Source organism: Buteo buteo, chromosome 21 (assembly GCF_964188355.1).
Source record: "Buteo buteo chromosome 21, bButBut1.hap1.1, whole genome shotgun sequence".
In the NCBI taxonomy this organism is placed as follows: Eukaryota; Metazoa; Chordata; class Aves; order Accipitriformes; family Accipitridae; genus Buteo; species Buteo buteo.
This window is the reverse complement of record NC_134191.1, coordinates 17,548,499-17,575,122: the sequence shown is the minus strand read 5'-3', so window position 1 is coordinate 17,575,122 and position 26,624 is coordinate 17,548,499. Positions and strand designations below refer to the sequence as shown.

The following is a 26,624-nucleotide window of genomic DNA, read 5'->3' as shown; positions in this document are numbered from 1 at the left end:
CGGCCGCGGGGAGGGAGCGGGCACCGGGGAGGGCCTTCACCGGCGGCAGGCCCCAGCCCGGCGCGCGGCCGCCCCCCCTCAGAGCGCAGGCGCAACCGCCCAACCCGCGCGGCGTAAATAGCACCCGGACTTTTATAGCGCCCCTTCCCGGCAGCCCCCGCGCCCGGCCGCGCCGATTGGCCGTAAGGGCGGGCGGGGGCGCGCGCGCGCGCGCCGGAGGCGGGCGGGGCCGGGCGGGGCCGGGCTGAGGGAGCGCAGCGCCGCGCCGCGTCGCGCCGGGCCGGTGAGCGCGCACGCCCCCGCCCCGCCCGTTTCCGTTCGCCGCTGCTCGAGCTCGGGCCTGTGGAGCAGGAAGCGGCGGCAGCGAGACGCAGCGCAGGCCGCAGGTACCGGGGGAAGGGGGAGGGGGGCTATCTCCGCCGCCCGGGGTGGGGGGCGGCGGCGGCGGCTCGCCGGCTTTCCCCCCCCCCCCCTCCCTTCGCGGCGCTGCCGCCGCCGCCGGCGGGTGGGGCCCGTCCGCCCGCCCCCGCCGGGAGCCCGCGCCGCGGCCTGCGGGCGGGGGCGGCCGGGCCCAGCCGAGCCTCTCGCCGCCGCGGCCGGGCGGCATCGCGCTCACAAAAGGGGAGGGCGTGTGCGGCGGCCCGGCCGCCCCTCCGAGAACACCCCCCACCCCAAGTTTCCGGGGCCCGGTAACGGGGCCTTTTCCGGGCGGCGGGAGCGGGGGAGGGGCGGGCTGGGGCTGGGGCGCGGCCCCCGGGGCTCCCCCCCGCCGGAGCCGCCCCGCGCCTCGCCCGGCCCTCGGCGCCTGGGCCCGCGGCGGGGACCCCGCTCCCGCCAGCTCCGCCGTGGGCGGCGCGGAGGCGGCGCTCGCTCCCCACCCCCTCCCCCCCCCGCCCCACTCCTCCCCGCCGCGGGGGTGTGACACGAGTGGGCACCGGGCGGTGGGGGTGACCCGGCTGACTGGCAGCTTGTTGTGGTGACGTCACCCGGGCGCGCGGGAGGCGCCGCCACGCCGGAGCTCGGAGTCGGGCGGCGGGGGGTGAGCCGGGTCCCCGGGACGGGACGGGACCGCCGGCGTGGGTCGCCCACGAGCCACCCTCCCCCCTCCCCGTGCGTCCCGGCGGGGCTGGCCGGGGGCGTGAGGTCCGGCGGAAGCGCTGCCCGGGTTTTGTCAGCGTGCAAACTTTTAGCGAGGGGAGCAATCGCCCTTCGGAACGTAACCGCAAACTTTTGATTTTGTGGTTTTGCCGTAGCCGAAGCCGGTGCGGCCTCCGCAGGCCGAGGGCACGCGGAGAGGCGCGTAGCGAAGAGCTCGGTTTTGGTTTAAAACGAACTAGTGGCGCGATCGGCTTCGTGTGGCCCAGCAGCCTGACCTTAGACTGAAAATTACCCAGCTTCAAATTATGCGCTACCTAAACCTTCTTTGTCAGGAAACCCGTTCCTTCAGGGGCGAGAGGAGCCTCGAGACTATTTCAGTTGTGTTTGGGTCTTAAAAAAAAAACAAACCAAAACAACAAAAAAAACCCAACCAAACACCAAACTTATTACAGACGTTTACAGAGCTAAAGTTGTTACAGAGACTCAGGACAGACTATTGTCCCCAGTCAAATGGTGCCTTAACTACTTTGATATCCCTTTAAGTCTGTCTCTGTGAGGTGTCTGGAACCGGGGTTTGTTTGTTTTTAGTTGCTGCCTCATATCCAGCTTTTGTTTCTCTCCCGGGGAACAGTTCACCTGTTTGTGGCAGGGAACCCTTCATGAGCAGGGGTTCCCACCCACTCTGTCTGTATGCGATGCACGATTTGGAGAAAACTAAATCCTAAGTCCTTCCTAGGGAATGTTAGGTTTGTTGTTGCTTTTTCTTTTTGACAAAGCTTAGACTGGGTAACAATTCTGCTGTCTGTGTGATTTTAAAACAGTGCACTTCTTCTAAAAGCAAACTTTTATTACCCTCTTTTTATCTCAGAAATCTCAAAAATTAGTTTTACTTGTCCTAAATGCTGTTTGTGACTCAAAGTGTTAGATTCTCCAAGGGCTTTATTTTGGGTTTTTTTTTTCTTCATTAGGGAAATATGAAGTCTCTCCCTCCCCGAGAAGATTGTTTGTGAAAATATTTATTTTGTGTTGAAGTCTATTGTAATGCATCTGGGTGCCTTCCTCCTGCCCTGCTCTGGCCTTACCCAGGTCTCCAGCCACACAGCACTCGCATTTCTGTTTCAAATATGCAGACTAATTCTGTCTCTGATTTGGACCAAGGTTGCATGTTTAAAAAAAGAAAAATTGCCATTAACCTTATTTCATTTTAATTAGTTCACTGGAATGCTTAACAGCATATTCAGCATAAATGCTTGACATAAATTAATTTTAATGGGTGATTTGTATCATTTAACACTAGAATACATGGCGTTTTTTAAAAATAATTTCTGAAGACATAAATGCACCTTCACACAAGGGGCAAAAGAAATTCAGTCACAGGGCTAAGATGAGCAACTCTCAATGTTATCCCTCCTAGTTCACCAAACTCACACTTTGGCCAAGTGCCACAGCAATTGAGTGCCAGAGGCGGGGAGTTGTCTGAGCCAGGAATTGACAGTAAAAACATCCTAAATGATCTTAACTGCCACCAGGATGTAGGACTAGCGATGGCTCTTCAGATAACCAAATTCCAAATAAAAACAACTTGATAGTTTGGAGGGGCTTAGAAATATCATCGTCTTCCCTCATTTTTTTTTAATGGTAACTCTTGTTTTTCCTACTTTTTACACTTCATCTTTTTCTCTCAATGTATTTACATTGCCCCGAACCCTGATGGCTCTTCTTTATGCCATTGCTAAGGTCCACTCCACCCTAGAAGTTTCTGACCTTGACTATTACCTTCTCACTAGCCTATTGTATCTTCCCATTCAGTCTCTCCATAACATTTTATTCCCTGCTGCTGTGATGTCATTAGGTTCTTTCCAAGTCACCACTCAGACGCTATCTTTTACACTAGACTCTCATCTGGCTCACGTGTTCTTCCACATCCATTTAAACTCTCCTGAACCTCTCTGTTGTCTTACGATTGGTCTTCAAATGCAGTTTAACTAATGTAGAGGAAAAGTTTAATCAGTGGCTTTGAGGAAGTTAGCATCTTGATAAAGGCTAGCCAGCATGCCCTTTAAATCTTAAATTGATCCATGATGAGTCTGTCCTAGTAAACAAGTGATAAGGGTGAAAGCCCATAATACAGAATGGTGCTGTGCAAAATAAATGCACCAAATAACAGCTTACCTTCATTCCCGGGGAAACAGCTATGCAAATGCACACACCTGGATGCACAGCAGAAATCCTCTGCTCCTTGCTTATTGGTGTGATTCCTCTCCTGCAACACCGGACACTGTACAAATAGCTAGGTAGCTAAGTAGAAAGAGGTAGTTGCTTATTACTTTTGGGATCATCTCAAAAATAAGCACACATATCCCAAAAGACACTGGTTAATTTATCCTTGCTTTAAGCCATTTTCCACCACGGTTAGGTGTCCGGGTGCCTTCCAGCCTTGATGTGATCTCTGTTCTCACCTCATTCTGAACTGTGAATAAAAGCTACAGAAAGCGTAATTGGAGTTGGTAGAGCAACTCTGTTCTGTCGATCCTCTCTTCTGTGCTTTTCCTGTCATGATGTTTTCACTTGAGAAGGGCATTTGAGACAGCAGAAGAACTAAGATATCCATAGACCACCTTTTAATTAAGATATTTGCCATCCACTGTTGCATACACACAGCCAACAGCCAGTCCTTCCTAAGTGAATCATCTAATTAAATAATCAGAACAAGGTTCACTGTCTTTCTCTGACCAGCCTTCATGACCAAGGTCCCTAGCAGAAGGAACAGATGGAGAGTCACTAGTATACTGAGTAAAATTGGGCAGTACACCCACAATGAATATGAAGTCTTTCTTTCCTCAAGGTCTGACAGTTATGGGTTTTTTGTTTTCTTTTTTTATTGTTGTTTTTAATCAGAAGCAGGGCTGAATTCAGTTTCTTTATTCAGTTCATTAGCGGTGCTTTGCAACAATAAATAGTTCTGTCTCACCTGATGGTGTACTGATGGATTGAACTGTCACATTTGGAGCAGATCGCTAGTGTGGATGTGTACAAAGTGATTCCTCCTCCTCATCTTCACAGTTGTAAGGAAGGTTGTCTTTGCGTGTGTCAGTGGTTTGAAAGAACTAGCAGCTCTCCAAGTACTAGTTATCTCTGTTTGCATTCTTTGCTAACATTTCATTTTTCTTGTATTTTACACCTGGAGGCTCTTTATTCTTAACCTTCTATGTGCTCTGTTGAAATTTTGTGAGATGAGAAGGCCGTCTTACAGTAGGATCTTCACTTGGTACTGACAAAGTGAATTGGCTCATTTTTTGAACCTCAGTCCAAAAGCTATTTGGAAAGGCTGGGTTCCATGTAAACCACAGCAGAACTAGGCTTCTGCGCTTGAAATTGAAAATGTTGTTGGGAAGATTTTAAATTATACTGTGGAATGTTGACAGATGAGAATGAGCATGCAGTTTGGGATAAAGAAAGTATTAGAAATAAGAATACAGCCTTCAGAAAGTTCAAGTCATGAAGTTGACCAGAAAAGTAAATAAGAACGTGAACTCTGGCAAGTCAAATGAAAACTAGAAGGACCCGCCAGAAAGACTCTGAGCAACATCATACTAATAGAAAAAAAAAAAAAAAATCTTTTCCAAGTACATCAGAAGCAAGAAAGGTGCTGGAGTCTGGAGGGCCAATAGATGATGAAGAAGTGAAAGAAATATTTGATGATGAAGCCATCAGTAGAAAGTTAAATGACTTACGTGCATTTCTGTTTACTGTGGAGGAGTCCAAAGAGGTTCCTATGCCAGAAATTCTCTTTATGGAGAACAGGACTCATTGGAAGATCTGTCTCTGCTTGAAGTGTCAGCAAAGAAGTTTTTAGAGCAAAGTGATAAATACAGTTACAAAATGCCAAGACCAGATGGTGCTTGCCCAAGGGTTCCAAAGGAAACTTGGGCCTGAAATGACTGACTTATTAATTATGCTACGTAACTTCTCACTTAATACCTTGAAGCCGGAGAAATAGAAGATGGCTTACATTGTAGCAGTTCTTAAAGATAGTTCAGCAGGATATCACAGAGTTCAATGCCTTTTTTAAAAAAAAATATTAAAAAAGTAACCAGATGGACTAACAACTTACAGTGGGAGAAAGTCAGTGTGGCTTTTGCAAAGGAAACAGTGCTGGTTAAATCTGCTGGAGTATTTTAATGACTCAACAAGCACAGAGAATGGCAGTTCGGGACAAGAGTAGAATAGGGATCTGTGTTATACCTGTACTGTTCAGAATACTCATAAATGGTGAGAAAGGTGTGGGGTCATAAGGGAAGAAAAGACAAGAGCTGACTAGGAAGAATTGCAGCTTGTCCTTCTGACAGTGAATTACAGGCAGTATAATGTCAAATGAAATTTGTTTCAGATAAATACAAAACTGGGGGGTGGGAATCTTAGTTTGTTTATGCACCCATGGGGTGACAGTTAATTAGGAGGAAGAGCTTGTCATAATTCTGTGAAAATGCAAGTTTAATGTTCAACAGTGATCATATGAGCATGTGTGAGGGGCTTTGGGGAAGGGAAGAAAGAAGGAAACGGAGGATAGCATCATGGCTCTCAGTTCGTAGCACAATGATTACTGTGGTTTTGCATGAAGGAAAATGGACTTTGAGATGCAGTGCAAGTGGAAAAGCAAAGAAGAGGCTGAGAAGAATGGTCAGGGATAAGGAACGGATTCTGTACAAAGGGTGTTTAAAAAGGCTTGAACCCTTCAGCCTGACAAAGACATGACTGAGCATAGTCTGGTCTAGATCGAAACCAATGGTGCCTCTCCCACAGTCCGTACTGAGACCGCAGAATGCAGCGCCACAAAGTGCTTTGAATGACAATGATTTACATGGCTTTAGAATCAAACAGATGAAATCACAGAAGAAAATGCTATCAAATGGGCTGTTGAGCACAAAGATTAAAAAAACCTAAGAATACCCCCAAGGTGGAAACCGAGGAAGTACACTTGCAGAGATGTCAGTGCGTTTGCTCTTTTTACTCTTAGTCATCTGAGATACCTGCGTGTGTCAGGCAGGGTGCTGGACTTGATGGGTGTTTGATCTGAACCAGTGCCATCTCAACAGATGTCTTGTGGTGGGAGAAGAGGAGGAACACTGGTAAGAGTGTCAGCTATGCATATAAAAAGATGGTTGTCTGGAAGACTTAGTTTCTCTTGTCCATACGTGCTTCTGCTGCCAGCTACAGGACAGCAATGGGTACCTAAAGACAGAGCTGTCTTGCCCAAGCAGAGTCTGCCTTTTTCAGTGTGTGGGTGCCCCACATCCCATTTGACATGCTGGAGGTGTCTGGGAAGAGAGGACACCAAGAAAAAAACTGGCACAAATGCAAAGCATCTTGCAGATTGCACATGAGTGGAAATCCACAGATCTACTATAATTACCTCAATATTAAGCCCTAATCTCATTTTGTGTAAAGTAATCTTGGGACTCAGTATTGCGTAAGAGAAGTGCTCTCGTAAGTCGTGGTACCTATAGATAACAAAGATCTAGTCAATAGGGCCAAAGTAACAAGAACATTAAGTGAGAGTGGAAGGACAGCAATGGCAGCCACAGATCCTGAGGACAAAATACTGCTTTCTGCCCCTGTAGTCCCAGCTTTGCCTTCAGCCTTGGAGAGGGACTTGTCATGGTAGAGTAAGGCAGGGGAGAAATGCTGGAATTAGTCTTCTTCCTTGGGTTCTGAAATGGTGTTAATTTACGAATTACATAGAATTAGGGAGGTGAACAGCATAGAGGTGAACTTTGCAGATAGTTGAGGACAAAGAAAACTTGTAGTAGACCAGGAGGACCTTGATAAGTTTGGTGTTTGCAAAACAGGATGCATGGTGACAGTGTTAAGATAGAGGGTTTTGCTAGCACGTATTGCTGGTTTAGTTTCTAACCATTTTGGCTTAAACAGGCTTAAAAAAGATGTTTCAGGAACCCCCTTTTGCAATATTTTTCCCCAATCAAGTGTTGAAAGCGAATTAAATAACCCGACTTGGAAAGGAAATGAAGGCATCTGTTTTGTTTGCACTTAAACAATGCAAGAAAGCCCTGCAGATGAAATAGGACAAAAGTAGAAACTGAAAGTAGAAAATACAAAGCAGAAGCTCAAAAGCATGTAAAGTAACTGGGAGAAAAAGGGAGCTCCAAGAGAAACCCATGACTGAGAAATTACGGATCTAAAACGTTGAAATGTGGTAGAAACAACAAAGCCTTGCTATCTGCCCTGTTGGGAGGCCTGCCTGCCTTTGCTTCGAACCTGGCTCATCCCGTGTACCCTTGTCCTTGTTTCAAAGACTGAAGGCTCAGGCTCCAGCTTTTCTCACCACTGCTTAGGATCTTAAGAGAAGTGTCTGTAGGCATTTTCTTTCTTGGTTGCTTCTCTTCCAGATTGTCCTTTTTCCGGTTCTGCCATAGTTGTTCTTCATATAGACGCTGTTCTGTAGTTCAATCACCTGTGTTGCCCTGCTCCAAGTAATTTCCAGGTCCTTTATAGCCTTTTGGCATGGGAAGGATCACGACTGCACACAGAGTCAAAAGATGCAGGCGTGCTTGTGGATTCCTACATCAGCTTAATGATTTCCGTTCTGTTCGTTTCTTCCTAGTTCTTAATAATGGAATTTTAAAATTTTTTTTAGCTCTTCAGAGTGTTGAGCTTGTATTTTAAAGGAATTAACTATATAACCATAAAATACTGCCCTTGAGTAGCAGCGATCAGCTCCCAGTCCATCATTTCATATAGGAAGTTGAATCTGGTTTTTACCTTGTATATCACTTCACATTTATCTATTTCAAATTTTATTGTTTAGGCACAGAGTCCGTTAAGGTTCTGAAATTCATCACAGTAAGCCCTTGCCTTTATTACCTGAACCTTTTGGCATCATCAGTACATTTTGTTGCATTGCTATTTTTCCTTGCTTTTTCAGGTCATTTGGGAATGTCAAGCGGTGCAGGTTCTACTGGTGGTCTTCTGTGAGAGCTGAGCATTTCTTTCTGTCTGGTTTCCTATCTTTTGCCAGTTATTTATCCCTGCAATAAGTTTTTTTTATTATCTCTTTAAATAAATAAAAAAAAATTAAAAAAAGGTTCAATGATATTGCATGCCTAATCTGACCAGACTTGGCAATTGACACTTCTGTTTTGATATATATCTCAGCTCTGAAGATCTCTGGCCTGTAAATGGAGGGGTTCTATGTAATATTTTTTTCCAGAAAGTTCTTTACATACTGCAGCAGTTTAAGGAGTTTGAAAGAATGCTAATATGCAGTAATAATAAAGAGAAGTAGGACAACCTTAATGATTATAATCCCATCAGACTAAGACATCAATCCCAGGTACAATAATGGAATAAGTAACAAAGTGTTCAGGAAAGAATTAAGGCAATGTCACTCAACCTGGACTGGGGGAAATAGAAACAATTAGTGTTAATTGTTTCAGTTTGGTTCTTAAGTACAGGTGTTCATCTTAGCCTTCGGTTAGCACTTGACAGTAATTGCACGTCATTTTCAGTGAGAAACTAAGCCAGTACAAAATCAATATGGTTCACATTAAATTTAGTAGAAAGAGGACAGCTTTAAAAGCCAAGTGGAGACTCAAGTGAATCTGTCTAGTGAGAACATGAAGGAGTTAGCTCTTGGGCTGTATTTCTTACCGATCACCTGGAAGAAACACAAAATACCAGTATGAAAAAATTTGCAGAGGCCAAATAAATGAGGAAGTGACAAATAAAACCTCATCACTAATGCAGAAAATGTAACTAACTGCTGGAGCAAGAAGCATGGTAGGGGATTCTCTGTTGTCGCCTATTTTAAAGTCAAGAAACTCCACACTCAAGTTAATGCAAGGAGTGAAACATGTACTGGGGAATGACCAAGCTGCAGCTTGTTTGCACTTGAAACACAGCTCAGGGTGTGGTTCTCTGATATGGCATGAGTGCATATAACAGCACACCCTTGTGAAAACGGGGGTGTCCCTCAGGGCTCCAGCCCCTGGGGCCTGTGTTGCAGCAGCCCCGGTGCGTTTGGGGCTGTGATGGATGATGTGGGATGGGAAGGTACAGTCTGGTGCTGCTGGGCTTCCAAGGGCCCTCCTGGCTGAAGCATTTCACCATGACACCTCTACCACTTTGTTACTCCTTATGCTAGGAGCAGCCAGCTGATAGATCAGCCAGTCACTACGGTCAGAGGTGTAAAAGTATTAAAAACAAAACAAAACCGCAACCACAAAAACCCCCAAATCTATGCTAGGATGCTTCAGTCTGGAAACCCTGTTACGTGAACAGCAGAAAGAGGGTGAACGAGGTACGCTGTTCGCTCTCTTTCCATTTCGGAGTTAGGAGGCAGTAAAAGAAACTAATAGGGACAATCTTGAATTTGAAGGAAGTGGCTTTACACACAATGTGTAATTAAGCTGTGGGAACTCCCTCCAACAGGATGTTGTGAGTGCTGGAAGTTTGTGTGGGTTCAAAGGGAGTCTGGTCAAGCTCATGGAACAGAAATCTCTTTGAGGTTACCAAATTCATGAGAACCACATCTGACCCAAGAAGCTCCTGAGCTGAAAATGGTCAGAGGCTGGAGAGCACAGAGGAGGAAGCTTCTGGCTCCTTTTTCCTCTTCTGCTTTTCTGTAGGAATTCACTCCTGAGCTGATCCTGAATGCCAGGCCCTGAGGTGGAGAGACTTAAGTCCCAAGCCAATGTACCTGTTTTTATATGTGTGTAGACCTGTAGTAACAGACAGTCTGTGAGTCTCTGGATGTAGGAAATGTAAGTTTAGCTGCAGGGACAAGTCGGTCCCTTGGTCAGTGTCTGTGCTGTAGCTGTTTGTGGGGCACAGTGCTGGGCATAGAGGGTTGCACAGGTCATGGCTTGGGCGTTTTAACAAAAGATAGTTTGTGTGTTCCTGGGAGTGTTTGATCGTGCTGGCGCATCGTTCCTGTAAAGGGCAGGCGGGTGGGCTCTACAGGGAAGGAGAGCAAAGCAAAATGTTTTGCTCTTTACTGTGGTGGTTAGAAATCAAGAAAAATTATCAGAATCCAAAGCAATTTTCTTCTCTGAGAGTCAGATTAATTGTATGTTGTCATACAGGATTTATCCTGAAGAGGAAAGCAAGGGCAAAGGCTGTAATTTGATAGGATGAATCCAGCTTTGAGACTTAACATGATATCTCAGATTAGACCTACTACGTCCGCATGACACACAACACGGATCTAGTACTGACTGCCGATTCAGGTTTCCTCAAAAACTTTGTACTGGCAGGCTTTGTGCTGGATGAGGTATCTCCTGCCCTATTGCAGCCATCGTAGAGGCAGCATAAACAACACACTGTGCTTAACTGAAATGTATTGTATGCCCATGCCTATGAAACACCAATTTTGTACTTTTGGATAACTTTTTATGACTGTATGAAATTCATCAGTCATTAAGGGTTCATCAGGGCTGGCACTGGACCAGTGTTGTTAAGACCTAATGCAGTTAAGCTGACACTGCTCCCAGTTCTGGTGATGTGGTACAAAGAGGCTTGAGCTGGTTATTTGTGGAGTTAGCTGAGACCTGGTGAGGTTTATTAGCTAGGGTTGTAACACAGCTATACTGCTCCCAATTTAAAGCTGGCTCTGGAAATACACAGCTATGTTTGCAAAGCACTTTTCCCAAACTAGTAAAACTTGCCAGACTTGAGCATGGTTAACACACAGTCTGAGTAAACTGCTAGCAGAAAGCTGAATGCTCTCCTTACCCTGTCTGAGGACCTTCCTGAAGGACCTATGTCCAGTATTTTAATCGCATTGGCTACTACACTGACCTTCTGTGTAATTTTTTTCATTGTACTTCAATTTTATAATAGAAAATTTCTGTTTCACTGTGGATTACATTTAATGTGCAACGTCAGTAGCCTGCCCTGTGCTTTGCCAGCTTTGGGACTTTTTTTTCAAGTGTTAGATTTCACATGTAACCCTCAAAAAAAACCCCAGCAGATATCTTTTCCTTACCAACTACTCCCACATAGTGCCGTAGTTGGAAATAGGTCTATTTCGCAGTACTGTCAAACTGCTTTATGTGCTGTAAGGAATATAAATATAGTTGTTTCCCAAAGGCCTTGTTAGCAATGCTTTAAATAATGTGGCTTATCAGTTTATGAATGCAAGTGTCCACAGGCAAATTTGCACAGAATTAAGTAAATTTCAATTATTGAAATAAGCTGTGTTGACTGTTTCCTTTATAGTGGTGACTGCATTCATGTTTTTAGTGTTTATATTCTGGTGGCTTGTAATTGAACTATATTTCTACCCCAGTAATACTTGATTTCAATTCATACATGGTACCAAACGAGCACTATCACTCTGAGCATGGAGTTCATCTGGCTTTACTTTCAGTGCATCTGTACAGATGAGTTCTATTCTGGATGTCTTCAGAAATAAAAACAATAAATAAGTGGTCACTTGCAGCATGTTTTGGTGTATGTAGTTCTTCCAGGATCTTATAGTAACCCTGTAGCAGAAGCATGGGTTGTATCTAACTCCTTTATGTGATTGAATCACCGTTTTTCTTCTTTTTATTTTTTTCTTACTCTTATTGCAGTCCCATGGCTGTTTGCTACCCATTTTGCAACTTTTGCAAGAGGTGAATTGGGGTCATAGTTTCCTTTACTTCACAACGATTGCTATTTAAGAGCATAGCTCATCCTGTATGAGTTATGTGGAAAAAAAAAAAGCATGATAGCACACATAGGTTTATGTATGCTCAAAGGAGTTGATTTAAGGTAGCATGAATAGCATTTCAACAGCAAACTGCAATGTTTCTGACATTTGTTTATACATACTTTCATTAATGAAAAGCATAGTGGAGAAAAAAAATATTACAAAACGTATAGTTGCTGACATTTTCCATTGGGACTTCAGCGGAGAAGAAGGTTGAGGTGCTTGCCTCTTGTTGGTAATTAAACAGCTGGGAGATGTGGGAATCCTGGATTCTGCTCTACAGGAGGGTGGATTTGGGCAGTAACATCCTCCTGCCATCTTCCTCCTCGCCTGTTTGCATGCCCCCTCCCCATTCTCTGCTCATGTTCTTTGGGTCATTTCCCCCACCCAAATGCTCTGTATTCAATCTCAGTTTCTTCACTGTCTGTATACAGCTGCTCTAAAAGGAGACCTATTTGCTTTTGGGCTGATCTGCTTTCTGCTCCAAACTGTTTTGGTAGTTCTCAGTTTTGATGCCAGACCTTGCTAAACAGCCAGAAGAAAACTTTGGGAAAAGCCTGCTCATCCATGTCCTCCTCATCACTGGAGTCTTTGGGGAAACTCATTCCTCCTCCCCCTCAAACTTGAACAAAAGTGAGTATATTTTGAGTCAGTTCAGCTCCTGGTGCAGAGGCAGTTCTCCTCTGTGGTAGGTAGAGGGCAGGGCTTGACTGATTGGGATGGGGGACACTTGAGCAGGGCTTCATCTTCTGGTCCCTCAGCCTTGCTCTTGTTCCTCCTGCTGGCTGAGGACAGGGTTGACTGAATGAAGGGGGAAATGAAGCAAGTGAGAAGAGTGCCAGGCTGTAATTCGCTCAATAGCAAACTGTTTAAGTGCTGAGTGTGGAGGAGTCAGCAGCAAAGCAGTCTTTACAAGATTTCAAAATCCTGGCTTTCCAACATTTTGGTTTTAAGGACTTCAACAAAATTAGGTGGGAAAGAATTTAAAGGACTTTCTCCCCCTCAGCATCAGAAACATCATTAATGGTCCTGCTGAACTGCTTCTGCTGAGTGCTTGCTCACATATGCAGTAATCCAGATCTTTTTTGACAAAACTGTGCATTATACAAGAGATCTGCCTGTATGATATAGCAGACAATGTGAGGTTGGTAGTAATTGATTGGTAACTGAAATTTAATCTAGTCGGGATACCTATGCGATGGTAAAGGGCTGTTTCTTCCACCTTAGTACTTTCTCCAGGATGAAATCCAGAGCGAGACAAGCAAACCTGGCATGTTTGCTACCAGTTTATCCAACTTCAGAATGTCAACAGTGTGTCCACAATCCTCACTCATGCTGTGTGGCCTTGGGATTTGCAGGAGAGGAGGCACTGGAAATGTTGTTCCTTGGAAAAATAAATAGCGTGCTGAAGAGAAGAGGCAAATTCCATTGCAGTAAACAATAATACTTGGGGGGGGGAGTACATTTAAAACATGGAAAAAAGTATTTTCCCCATTTCTTATTCTTCTGGAGTATTTGCTAGATTCTCTTAACAAGCAGGGCTTTATGCTGCATGAGTTTAGGAGCGTCACTGCACTTAGAAATAGCAGCCTCATGTAACAAGGATATTAGTGTGGCAACTCTCAGCAAACAGGAGCTCCTTGTGTTGTAACCTCCTGTGATGTTAGTGGGATTGAGTAAACGATGTTTAAAGCTCTTGTAATACCTGTGAAAGGCACTGGCCTAGGTTGAGGAAATGTCATAATTGAATCTCTTCCATTCAGATGAGTCACTTGAGTCATGTTGTGAGTTTCCACTTTGAATCTAGGAGACTAGCTGGTTTTAAGAATCCTATAAATGCAAAGGTGGGAGGAGTGGTTTATTTAAGAGTAGGAAAAATTGCAGATCTGTCGTCTTGCTGCAGAAGACGGCACAGATTCCCCTAAAGGATCACTGCAGCCATTCTGTTACACTAATTGGGATAGAATATTTCTGGCTCAGTGTGCATTGTCAGTGATGCTGTTCCAGCAGCTTTCTGGATTTATTGGTCTCTCCCAGCTCTATGCATTGCATGAAAGGATGAATGTGTAGTACTTGTGAGTTACAGTTACAGTGAGATAGTGGTGGCTTGGATTTGGTCTATTTGTAATTTCCTTTAGGTAGTTCATACAGGTTTGTTTTTTTTTTACCTCTAAACGTAGACACATACTCACTGGTGACTGGTTTTACTGCAGCAAATAGTAACTTGCATGTAACGTAAGTAGCATACATCTTAAATGAAACTTTTTAGGCTAGCAAAGTGCTTTTTGATTCCTGTCAAAACATACAGCTGGTCCAAATTCAATGTATTTCCAGGCTTCAGAATACTTGATTAAGAAAACCAGAGCATGTAAAAATGCAGCAGAAAGACCCAACTGCTGTGAATGCTGTTAGTGTTGTCCTTGTGATATGTACCACTAAGATGTAGCTCCGTTCTAAGCAATCACTTTTTTTTCTCTGTTGTACTACAGAGATGTTGCTTTTCTGAGTATTTGCCAGACCTGAAAATCCCTTATAGCTACCCACTGGATAGGAGTGTATTTATTTTAACTAAAAATAATTAGCTAAAAGATGCTGATCTGTACACTGAGTTTTCTAAATTAGGAAATTATTATTGTAAATATGCTTAATGCATGGATTATGGGATGCTGTTGCTGTGGCCAGGTATCTGCTAAAATTTGAAGAATATGGGGGGTTTGGACATGTAGCACCACTAGAGCAATTTCCATACACATGGAGACCTTCAGCGGTACAGACAAGATGAATCTGTCATGAGAAGAAAGCTGGGTGCATGCCCAACAGCAGTGTTCCATCCTTGAACATCCGCATGTTGAATAGAAGTGAAGTATATTGTTCTGGCAGCAAGTAAGGGTTCAACCTCACCAGTAGAGAAGAAACTTAAAGTACCATAAAGCTGTAAAGTTTGTAACCACCGATGTCAGGAAGAAACCAGTGGTTGTGATGTTTGGTGACTTCCTTCCGAGGTGGATGGAGGGGTCTATCCAGAGATCAGATCTGACATCCTGAGGGCATCTCTGACTACCCAGCATTTATAATCTGAGCTGTTTCTGAAGATGTGTTGAGGTCCATAAACAAACTAGCCTCAGCCTGTGCTGCATGCCATGGGGAATGCTTGAGGTAAGCAAATCAAAAGCAACTCCTAGGGTTTTCGAGGTAAGTGAAAGCTTAAATGATATAAGTGGTGATCTTTGCATCCTGACTTGAATTTTATACAACACATTTGTTCCAAGGATATTATGCAGAAGAAATTCTTCTGTGGTAATGCTTTGGAAGATGAAACCACAGTAAAAAAGATGAGGATGCCATAGGTCACCAAGAGAAGATAAGGTGTTTGAGGCTTTTTGTGAGCATCTTGGCAGGATCGTCTAGAAGTTGGTGATGAGGGAATTTTAATTACCTAGATGTTTGGTGGACTAGACGGAAGGGACTGTTCAGCAGGTTTGAGATGTCCTGGTGACATGTCCTGCACATAAAAGACTGTGAACAGGGGAGAATCTCATGGGGTGTGGATCCCAAGCAGTGGGAAGGAAGTGGTTGAGCATACACTGCTGAAGCGCACCTTGACTGACAGAGCGGTCTTCCATGTTGGATCCAAATAATGTCAACAGATCTCAGGAAAGATCAGGCAGGGAGAGTTTCATGATAGGCTTTTCTCAAGAAAGAGATCAAATAAAACTCTGAAATAATTTTATATATATATATAATTTTCAAGCTGGTTTTTTAGGGAAGAGTTTATAGAAAGCACTATATTAAATGATGATTTATTTTTTTTTTTACAGAATTGCAGTTTTCTTGGAGACCTTAGGCATAAGTATATAGAAGGCCAAAGCATAAAATGAGATTCAACTGGCAAGGAATACTTAAAAAAATATCTAGAGTGACGGAAGTATTTAGAGGAAGATAAAGGAAGAGTTGATCTGATAATCCACAGAAAAAGACAGTTATCCATAGGTGATGCCAAAAAGGTCACCTACCCTAGGTGCTATTGCAGGTAACACAAGTGATCAAGGGCCAGAGCCCCAACTGCTAGCACAGAAGGGAGAAGGAGGGAGGATACTGAGGAAGGACAGGTTATCCCATTCCGTCATCCAGCCACTTTGTCTCCAGTGTGGTTTCATCAATGACCTGGATAATTATCTGGGAGTCATGATTATTAAACTTGCATCTGAGGCTATGATTAAGCTTGAGGACAGAACTAGAACTTGGAGGTAGAATAAAACATCAGTCAGAGAAAGGATAAATGAAAGCATGACAGTAGAGCATTCAGCTGTGTTGAGTAGAGAGCAACTTGCTATGTAGTAGTCCTAATGAAAAAGATCTGGGAGTTAATCATGAATTAAAAGCTGAATGTATCAACAGTGTTGTCTGCTGGGGAGGAAGTGGGAGGGGGGGCTGAAAGACATACACTTTACACTTCCAGTATGGTGTTTTAAGCAACAGTATATCCTGGCAGGTCAGTAAAATAATCCTTCAGCTCTAGTTAATGTTCGTAAAGCCCAAGGTGAAATACTGGATTCAGCTTTTGAGGTCCATGCTTCGGTATATTTGTGCCAATTGGACTGTGCCCAGAAGGGAGCAACAGGATAGCCTAGGAAATATGATTTACAGAGAAGACGACGAATAAACTGGAATTGTTTTGCCTGAAGATAAGACTAAATGAAGGCATGTATTCTCAACTGCACAAGGGAAAAGGAATAATCTATACTCCTATGCCCATGACAAATAGGATAAACAGTAATGGGCTTACATTACATCAAAGAAGGTTGAGAATACACATTGGAGGAAAGTTTCTCATAGTAAATAGTAAATATAAAGATGTTTTGTAGTACTCGGCATTACAGTTTTGAAGGGCAGGTTAGACAAAGCTGACAGTAGGTAGAACTTGTAAGTAGTTGATCTTGACTTGGTACAGAGGACACATGATTTCCAGTTCTGTGAAAATCAAATATTACCATTGCTAGAAAGTATTCAAAACTATCTAAAACCACTGAAAGAAAACCTTTTTAAAGCTTGGATCATTTTAAACCTTCCACAAATGTAAAAATAACCCCAAATCCCGAAGGTAAATAACTTGAATGTGCGTACATATATATTCACAAGGTGAAAGAAGCCCATTTTAGAAATAGATTTGGATTACTTGAGCAGTTGTGTCTGACAAAGCTGTGCTCTACAAGTCCTTGAGCCCTTGCTGCTTGATGGGCTGAAATGGTCCTTCTCTGTTTGCACCTGGAGCAGAAGTACAGAATCTCTCTAATATCCACTGCTGCTTCATCACCTAATAGTACTAAAGGTTGCTTTTAGATGGTTAGTTCTACCTTTTTACTTAATTTCATAAGGCAAGAGCAGAGATGGAGAGGAGAAAATGTTTTTGCTATGTGCTTTAATTCTCTTCTGTGCTTCTTCAAGCCCTTCTCCCCTTGCCAGCAGCCCTAGTCATCCTCAGAGAGCTTCGTACTGAGATTGTCATGGCGAAAGTTAACTTACAAGGGTGCTCTCTCTGTGGTATTTTGGTCATGCAATGGTAGGTATTATGGTGGTGTTGCTGTTTGCTCCATTTCCAGGAAGCTTCGTGGGATGACTAAGTGGCTTCCCCGGAGTCCCTTTATGTTATGGAGAAAAAGTAGTTATGGTTCTGTCCTCATTCCAGTCCCTTGTAGCCAAGTCACTCCCTAAATCTCTGGCTTGTTCCTGCAATGGTAACAAATAAATGCCTAGGGAAAAGAAAGAAGAAAGCAGGCACATTTATAGTGCTTCCCAAAGTACTCTCTCAGCCTCAAAGTACTTTTACTATGGAGATTTTCTAAGGCAGATGCAGTTTCTGCATTCTTTAACTCACATAGGAAGCTTCTCCTATGTACTTGCCCAGTCCTGTATAAATTTCTTGTGTCAATAACATCCTCTTGTTGGGAGTTCCCAAGACCCATTGCCTTCTAGTGGACTTGAACTTTTTTCTACTATCTTTGTATCACCCCCCTCGCATTTGTTTGTGGGAAGTGATGATGAACAGTCATACTACTTGGGCCACTTGTGACTTTGTAGAAATTTGCCAAATCCAACACAATCATCTCCTTCAGTCCCACCCTGGCTCGAGGCTTTTGTTAAACCTTTTCAAGCTTTTGCACCATCTTTTTGAGGCCAAAGTTGCAAGTAAGCAAGCCGTGGATTTGTACGGTCCTGGTACAGATCAATACATTGAAGAGCAGAGACCTGTGTGGAGCACCATGGTGGTGTCTCCCTCTGTGTCCCACCCTTTACTTAATGTAAGCTGATAGCAGGCTATATTAACCTGGTAACAGTGATATCCAGGAAAGCGGATTGAGGAGTGGGATGTGTCCTTCCATAATCCTTTGCAGTAGGGTGGTTGTGATTCGAGGAACAGGCTGGTTACCCTGACATCCTTCTGTTGGTGCTCTGATGTGGCAGCAGATGCTCCTCAGTCCAGCTGACCAGCACTTTGTGGTTCAGACAATTCAGCATGACAAGAAAATGTTACTGCCCTTGAATGGAAGCACCTCTTATTTGATTACCTAGAAGACACTTTTCAGAAGGTGCTCTTGGACGGTGTTGCTTGCTCACTCACTATCTCTGGATGTCCCTATCTCAAACTTTAGAATAGGTCAAGAAATGGCAAATCAGGCTGCTCTCCTCTCCTTTCTATTACTTTTGCACCCAGTGGCTCACCAGTATGTTGACAAGTGCTGGGGAATGTTTTTCTCAAAAGGATGGGAATTTGAACTCACGTGATTCCAAATACCTGTCTGTCTCTGTAATGAACATGTAGACCCAATTTAAAAGTTCTTATTAATTGAAAAATTAGTGGTTGTTAATTATTAGCATCTCAGTTAAAAACTGTAGTGGAAGAATTAATAAGTTGTCGTTTTGTTTTTCAGCTATGGCAGCCATTCGAAAAAAGCTGGTTATAGTGGGTGATGGTGCCTGTGGAAAGACCTGTCTGCTGATTGTATTTAGCAAAGACCAGTTCCCTGAAGTGTATGTTCCCACCGTCTTTGAAAATTATGTAGCAGATATCGAAGTGGATGGAAAGCAGGTATGCACACTTCTGTAACAGTCAAAATGAACTTGAATTTATTCACAATAGTGTGGAGATCTCTACGCTTCTTTAGTAAGTGGTTAGTACACATGCTTAGTCCTTATGTTGTAAATATATTTTTAAATATTAAGCATGTTCCTGTGGAAAAAATATTGGCCTTGCTAGAACCTGCTCATATCCAATGTTTGCTTAACAACCTGTTTCTAACCTTATACAAGTTGAGATTCTAAAGAACATACAGTTATTCCAAGTAAAATGTTGCAGTAGGTGGGAAGGGATGAAGCAATTCAAAGACACACCTACACACTGAGAACACAGGGCTAACTAGCCTTTGGAATTGCGTAGTGGAGTCCCTGTTTTGATAGGGACCTGGTATTGTGATTAACAAAGACTAGTTCCTGCAGAGAGTCTTGTGTTCATACCCAGTCCTGGCAATGTGCAGGATTCTCTTCAGAACAGATGACTGACAAGCTTCAAAGGGATTTGATTCTTGTAGTGTACATCAACATCATCTGTCCTACTTGTCTGAAGGAATGCAATTCTTAGCAGCCAAGTGTACCCACAGCTCACTGAGCTTCATTTTTAGTTTGTACTTCAGTAAATTAATAATTAAAATATTTCATTTTAGTTTTAAATACTTTGAAAATCAGTTTTCAATCTGTGTGACCTCTGAGTCCTTTTGCTTGCCAAACAAATAAACATGCCAGACTCCTGCTCCAAGAGGCAGTTTTCAGAAGGCTGCTCTCTGAACACCAGATAGATTGTCTTCTGCACTTATGTTATGCAGGGCAGTGTGTGATGTGTAAAATTGTCACTTTCCAGAATACTCTGAAAGCACACAAAGCAGAAACTTTGCACCTTGAAAACTCAACTATTTTCAAACCCTTTCAAGCAACCATGGCATATGTCTATGTTGTTATCCTAATCACACAGAGCTGACCTCAGTGCCGTGGGTCCTCATGTCAAGCGTGTGGCAGGTTTTTATGCTGACTGTGCTGAGCTTCCCTGTTTCACCCCTTGCTGTGACATGTGCCTTTGCTCTGGGTTCAGCTGCCGTCAGAACATCTTTCAGTCAGTTCTAGTTCAAATGCAGTGACAGATTGATTGAAACTGCTCAGTTTCGATCCTGATTTGAGCAAAAACTTTTTGAGCTAGTTTTGGGCTTTATGTTAGATTTGATTTTCTTCTGTTGCAGGCATGGATTATTTGTGGGTTTTAGTCATGATAGTTCATGCTATTTGAGTCTGAAAAGAGCTTTTCTCTCCCGTGATATGAATGGGAAAAAAAAAAAATTTTACTTTTTAGACCAATATTAGATCATGTTTCCCCCCCAAGTGACAGTTTCTGCAGTTTCTATGTTGTATCTTAGACTCTAAGGACTACTGTTTAAAATATGTTTTATATCCATTTCTCTCTTTTGTCACCTAGTCAAACTTCCTCATTCCCTTCTGCCTGAATCTCTGCATCTCTAAATGGGTGAACAGGGAGTCATGCCCTATCAGCTATATGCAGCCGTTATCTAAATAAAAATTGCATGAGCAGCTTAAGCACTGCATTTTCTGTTGTGGAAATGTCAGCTGATCTTGACATTTCTTAGTCACTACAGGTTCCAGCTATAAACTAATTGAAAATGTACGTAATCCTAAAAAGCACATACTTAGAGAGTCCACTTTCACTGAAAACTGGTATTTCTGGAATGCTTATCAGAGAGATTCCCAGCCCAGAGCCAATTCCCTTCAATTCTTCCATCTTGCTTTTCTGCTGGTAGTTTTTATGTCCTTTCAGAGAGTTAACACTGGTCATGGATATAAAGAAAATATTTTTGGAGTTATGGAACGTAAAATTTTTAATACTTCTCCTGTCAAAGTGGTTTGTCTTGTCGTCTCTTCCTTTTGAGTGGTGTTGACTGCAATATTTTATCCACTTCTCTTGGCTTACTGGCTTCTGAATCAAAGCCTCCCTGGTGATCTGGCTAACTGCCTTACCTTTCTTCTGCAGGTTGAGTTGGCTTTGTGGGATACAGCAGGACAAGAAGACTATGATCGACTTAGACCGCTTTCTTATCCAGATACTGATGTTATACTTATGTGTTTTTCAATTGATAGTCCTGATAGTTTAGGTAAGTAGATCACTAATTGAATCGGAAACACTTCTCTGTGTCTCTGTATTCCCCTTGGAAATTGTGCTGTAAAATATATTTTCATGTGCTGTAATGATTGAGAGTATTCCCAATTTCAAAATTCATACTGGTTTGAATGTATAGTTTTCAGACATTAAAATCTTAAAGGAACCTGCATTCTTCAGGGATGCTGAGTGGCATTTTGAAAGCCTCGGCAGCACACTGTGTTGACCCAGGGCTCTGCTGCATAATTTGAGCAACACTTAGCAGGGAGGCAGCTCCCTGGCCTAGATCAGCACCCCCAGCCCGGCAACGTTGTCTGGTGGGCCAAGGCAGAGTGCTGGTGTGCTTGTCCCTGGGGAGGTGCTGCCTTGGCCACCCCAAGCAAACAGGGAGGCTGTAGTTGCACTTTGCTGTGTCCAGGAGCCCTGTGAGTACATAAGGTGTCCACCGAGTGGCATGGCCCACCCAAATTCTGATTTTATTTTACTTTTTTTTTTCTAATTTCTCCTTGGAAATTGCAAGTTCTTACATACTCAAGACCACACTGTATCCAGGAAAATAGAGAAACTTCATTTCTATGTAAATGGGAAAGCTCACTTTGTGTTTTCATCCCTTTCCCCCCTCTTCCCCATTTATTCTAGAGACATCAGCTTGAAACACCCTGAGTTATTGGTCCCAAATAACCTGCCGTTTTTTGCTCTCTGGTGACTTAAAAAAATGGGCTAGAACTACACTGGAGGGTGACTCTCTCACTGGTGGAAATGATCAGAGACTGGAGATTTATACTTTCCACTGCTTTCCAGTGACTGACATCTGCTTGTGATGGAGAAAAGAGAAGAAAAGAGTTGCCTGATTTATGGTTTCTGAGCTCCAAAACCATACATTTACAAAAATCTGTGTATTAGATGGGAACCTCTTCTGTGTGGAGTCCAAGACTGAAATCTTTACTGATTGATTTATAAATCTGATGCATAGATATCGATGTATTTGATCTTACAAAGACGTTTTTGAGGAGGGTAAGGAGCAGGAGACAGAGATACTCTTATTTCTAAGACTCAACGTCTCTGGAACTTTGATTCTCAACAGTGGGATTTGTTCACTAGTGGCTATTTGTGAGGTTTCTTATTAGAATGCAGGTAACATTAAGGTAGATCTTTAGGCACATGGATTCTCTGTATGTGTGTGACCAACTGTACTCTGACAAGAACCTTCTGTACAGTGACTGACTGGTACGTGTTTGTAATGGGTCAAAATTATGTCCGTGTGTTCGGCAGCTCCTAGCCAGGAAAAGTGAGAGACCCCTCTGCTTTGTCTATTAATGACAGGCATCAAATTATTTTAACTGGCACTCACAAATGGGATACCAGTTCTCTCTTAAATGTATTAAACCACTGAATCCTTTGGAGTTTTCTACTGCCAGGGTGATTGCAATCACTGCAAGCTGTCCTTAGAGAGGCTTTTTACTACACCTCTGTTCTATCTTACGGATGAACCCTGCCTCCCAGAGTTGTGTCTTAGGAAGAAACAAGAATGAGACAAAAAGGATCCAGGAAGCACAGAAATACAGTTAATGGAAGGATTAGTCCTGAATGCAGCTACCGCAATGGTTGAAAAATACCATTCCTGCCACAGTTCACAGAAGGTTTGAGTAAATGAGCAAACAAAATATTGCTTAAGATGTTACAGTGGTGTTACAGTCTGACCAGGGTAACGTTTGATGGCTGCTCAGTCTCATTTCCTGCCTTGCCTCCGAAGGGTAGCAGCCATTGAACAGGCAGTTGGGTGTGAAAGTGTCTTTTTAGAAAAATCAATGCCAGCTTGGTATCTGGGAAATCCTGATCTCTATCTTCATCACTTCCACCTGATCCTGTGTTTAGATACATCTTTCATTGTCTTTGTCTCCCTCCGAAACCATTTGAGGTTTAGTTGGCAGCGGTGCTGTGGTCATGCCTGGTGCAGCTGTTAACACCTATGTACAAGGTTTGAGCTGTGCTTACTGCTACTGCACGTGCTACTCCCCTGGCAGCTGGAGAGCTAACTAACTGACCACCCTGGAAAACAAGATGGGTTACTGAACCTGGAGGCAGAGGGAGAGGGGGGTTTAATTAAGTCAAGCCTGATCTTGGCTATTTTTGCCTCCCTCTCCTCCCTTCCTGCTCACCAGTATCAGGGCGCCTGTGTCCCTGGAAGCAGTGGAGGGAGCAGTGAACTGCTAGATGGCTCTTCAGGTGTGCAGCATCTAGAGGCTGGCACCCCCTGAGCACTCCAGGTGCAGCTGCAGAGTTGCTGTTTTGGCTGTAGTGCAAAAACTGGCTTCAAAATGCTTGTCTAAGTTGTTCTTTCAAGCAAGAAAACAATGCCATAATAGTGAATGTCTCTTCAAAAGCTGAATGGAATTTTGTGAAGATAAAAAGGGGTTATGTAGCCTGCAGGTACATCCACCAGTGAACCTCAGATGTCTTGAGAGCTTCTGAAAGCAAAGCCAAATGTTTTGGGCTGTTCAGCACTTCCTGCTATATAGAATTAGTCAAGGTTTTGCTTTCAAAAGCCCTCAGGTCTTCCATTTGCTGCTCCATTTTTTAAAAAGTCATGTAGGGAAGTTAGGAGGAAAAAGTTTCTTGTATATGAGCATAATTTCATTTGCTAGAGATAGGGAGAAATGGCAAATCTGCAAATGACTTACACAATGTCTTTGTTTCTGTGCATCTGTAATTAGTGTGTAGAACAACATTTCTGCTACAGTTAATGGGAGAGTTCGGAGTCATTGTTTGATGTTGCTTTTTAAAAGGAAGAAGTCATGTAAAAACTTACACTTCAGGATTGTGTCCATCTTTAGCTTCCAGAGATAAATAAAATGTTTCTCTTGAGGCAAAATATTCCATAACAGTCTACTTCAGAATTCTGCATGCTGTTCTTTGAAGTACCTTATGCTAACCCTTGTCAAGTAGCTACTGACAGATGTAGAGAAGCCAAGAGGTCAGGTGTCCTTCAGCCTTAAAATTACCATAGATAGGCTTGTCTTTTTTGGTAATACCAGAACAGGTCTATTTGTTTCCCAAATTAAGAGTAGAAAAAAGGGGCATCAGTATAGATTAGTAAGCTAAAAGCACTCAGGCAGCAGGTAAAAGCTTTAAAATAAAATTCTCCCCAGAAGTGGGTTTTAGTACAGTCATACTTCTATTTATTTTTTTTCAGAAAACATCCCAGAGAAGTGGACCCCGGAGGTGAAGCATTTCTGCCCCAACGTGCCTATCATCTTGGTAGGAAACAAGAAGGACCTGAGGAATGACGAGCACACAAGACGAGAGCTGGCCAAAATGAAGCAGGCAGGTTCCTTTCTGATAGTCTTACAATAAATGAAGAAAGTGTGTAGTGGTGGTACCAGAGCACTAAGTAGGCATCCGCAGCTTGCTGCCAGCTTCCTATGGGCTGCATAATGAACGCTTAGCCATGACAGAAACCAGAAAGTATGTATTACCTTTAATTGAGTGTTTCTTTTTTCATATTTGGAGATTCAGTTTTTAGAAAAACACATTCTCAACAATGAAAATGGCTATGTTGGGTTACTAACAGTCAGCTGCTCTCTGTGCTGGAGAGCTGGATCCCTGAGGTGGAAAGGAATTAATTAGCAGACATCAACGCATCAAGTGCTTGCACATTCAAGTTGTTCTTTATTTTGTATGTTCAGGATGAGAAAGGAAACAGTTTTGCTGGTAGGTGTTTTGAAGTGATAACCGCAGGTGCTGTAGCTTATTCCTGAGCCTATCACTAGGTTTCATTTTCAGATTGAGTCTGAAACCCCCAGCTTGGGTATGGGACTGCAGATATTCTGCTCTGTCCTGGAATTTTTCCTCCTGTTGCATAATATTTGTTTTTATACAAAGACTGAGGCATTAATTTTGGGATTTGTTCATAGGCTTTTGTTACAATTTTGGCAAAGAGTTGCATAAATGTTTCCTCAGAAATAAGCAATCACTTGCTCAAGTTTCAAAGGGTCTTGCAGCCTTCCAGCCCAGAGGTGTTAGAAAACCAACCGTGTCCTCAAGCATTGGCGCAGTATGCAAATATACAGCTTGTCTCTGTAATCCAGGCTGAGGTGCATGCCGCATCTTGAGAAGATGAGCAAATTTTATTTTGAAACTGTCTTTATTATTTGAAGGATCACTCTCAGGGCAGCAATTAATTATTAACAAGCCAATTAATTATGTGCATTTAATCCAGAAATTCCTTTGCCTTTGTTGGGAAGCTGGGTGGGAAAGGGAAGACTGGTGCACGTCGGTGGGGTCTTGGATTGTTCTCACCTGTTGCTTTTGTGCTGTTACAGGAGCCTGTCAAACCCGAAGAAGGAAGAGATATGGCAAACCGCATTGGTGCATTTGGGTATATGGAGTGTTCGGCAAAGACCAAAGACGGTGTGAGGGAGGTTTTTGAAATGGCCACTAGAGCTGCTTTGCAAGCCCGGCGTGGCAAGAAAAAGTCCGGGTGCCTTGTCTTATAAAGTGTGGCCAGAGGAAGATGGCCAAAGCAGCACCCTGCACTTGAGTAATTTTGAAGTGCTGTTTATTAATCTTAGTGTATGATTACTGGCCTTTTTCATTATCTATAATTTACTTAAGAGATTTAAAAATCGAGTCATCTTGCTACCAGTATTTAGAAGCCAACCATGATTTTTATAACAATCTGCATCAAATTCATCTGTGCACCCAAGGTTAACCTCAACATTCCTCTAACAAACCTTTTCTGCACTCACAGGATATGCCAGGCGCTAATTGAAGACAATTCTCTATCTTCTTTCTTCTCTCTAGAAAGAGAAAAAGCTGTCAACACAGAGGATTGGTCTGTAACTACTTTATAACTAACGTCCTATTCTAATTGAGTACAACAGTTACATGGCTGTATGTGGAATCAAGTGTAGCTTCAGTGCTATCACATTTAGGAAGATCTGATTTTCATGGCTCAGTGGTGTAAAACATTAGTTTGAAAATGTGATCACTCTGAAATGACCAAGTCCCATTCAGCTAAGGAAAAGTGAGGGTTCTGTGGTTTCATGTTAGTTACCTTTTAGTTACTGTGTAATTAGTGCCAGTTTAAATGTATGTTACCAAAAATAAATCTATTTACCCCAGCTTAGATGTAGTATTTTTTGTATAATTGGATTTCCTAATACTGTTACTTGTAACCTCTGCGTTAAGGTGTTCTGGGTTTTTTAAGAAACTGTATTTGAAAATAAAGTCCGATGGAAAGCAGCTGATCCTCTTCCCCTGTTCATTTGTAAGAGTCTGACCCATTTGAATGATTTGAGTGGTCTGCACACCCAGGAGGAGTTTTTTCCATGACGTGCCGTAGGGATGAGAAAAGACAGCCTGCTCACACTCAAAGCTTCTGAACTGTTCAGTTGCCTTAAGTTCATTGCTGGACCCAGTTTCAAAACTAAAAAAAAAAAAAAAAAAAAAAAGAAACTTTTTGTGTAAGTTTGGTTACCATGTAGTGATCAGACTCCTAACCTGTGAACTTCTTGCTGTTCTGCAGCCGACTAAACTCTTTCTGTATTTTCATTTTTCCAACAACTAATAGAATAAAGGCAGTTTTCTAAGCTCCCTGTA

General features: G+C 43.0%; 1 protein-coding gene across 1 annotated transcript; it reads left to right on the top strand.

Annotated features, from left to right (window-relative positions):
• The first annotated feature begins 227 nt into the window (after positions 1 to 227).
• Positions 228 to 26,624, top strand: RHOA (ras homolog family member A). Its single transcript, XM_075053029.1, has 5 exons — positions 228 to 386; positions 18,739 to 18,896; positions 20,898 to 21,018; positions 24,217 to 24,347; positions 25,346 to 26,624. The coding sequence occupies exons 2-5, from the start codon at positions 18,741 to 18,743 to the stop codon at positions 25,517 to 25,519; spliced, it is 582 nt and encodes a 193-aa protein (XP_074909130.1). The 5' UTR covers positions 228 to 386; positions 18,739 to 18,740; the 3' UTR covers positions 25,520 to 26,624.

Excerpts from the sequence above, each read along its gene's own strand:
- RHOA (XM_075053029.1), top strand. The coding sequence starts at position 18,741 with ATGGCAGCCATTCGAAAAAAGCTGGTTATAGTGGGTGATGGTGCCTGT. Across the intron at positions 21,019-24,216 it reads TGATAGTCCTGATAGTTTAG|AAAACATCCCAGAGAAGTGG; the intron begins GTAAGTAGATCA and ends ATTTTTTTTCAG. Across the intron at positions 24,348-25,345 it reads AGCTGGCCAAAATGAAGCAG|GAGCCTGTCAAACCCGAAGA; the intron begins GCAGGTTCCTTT and ends GTGCTGTTACAG.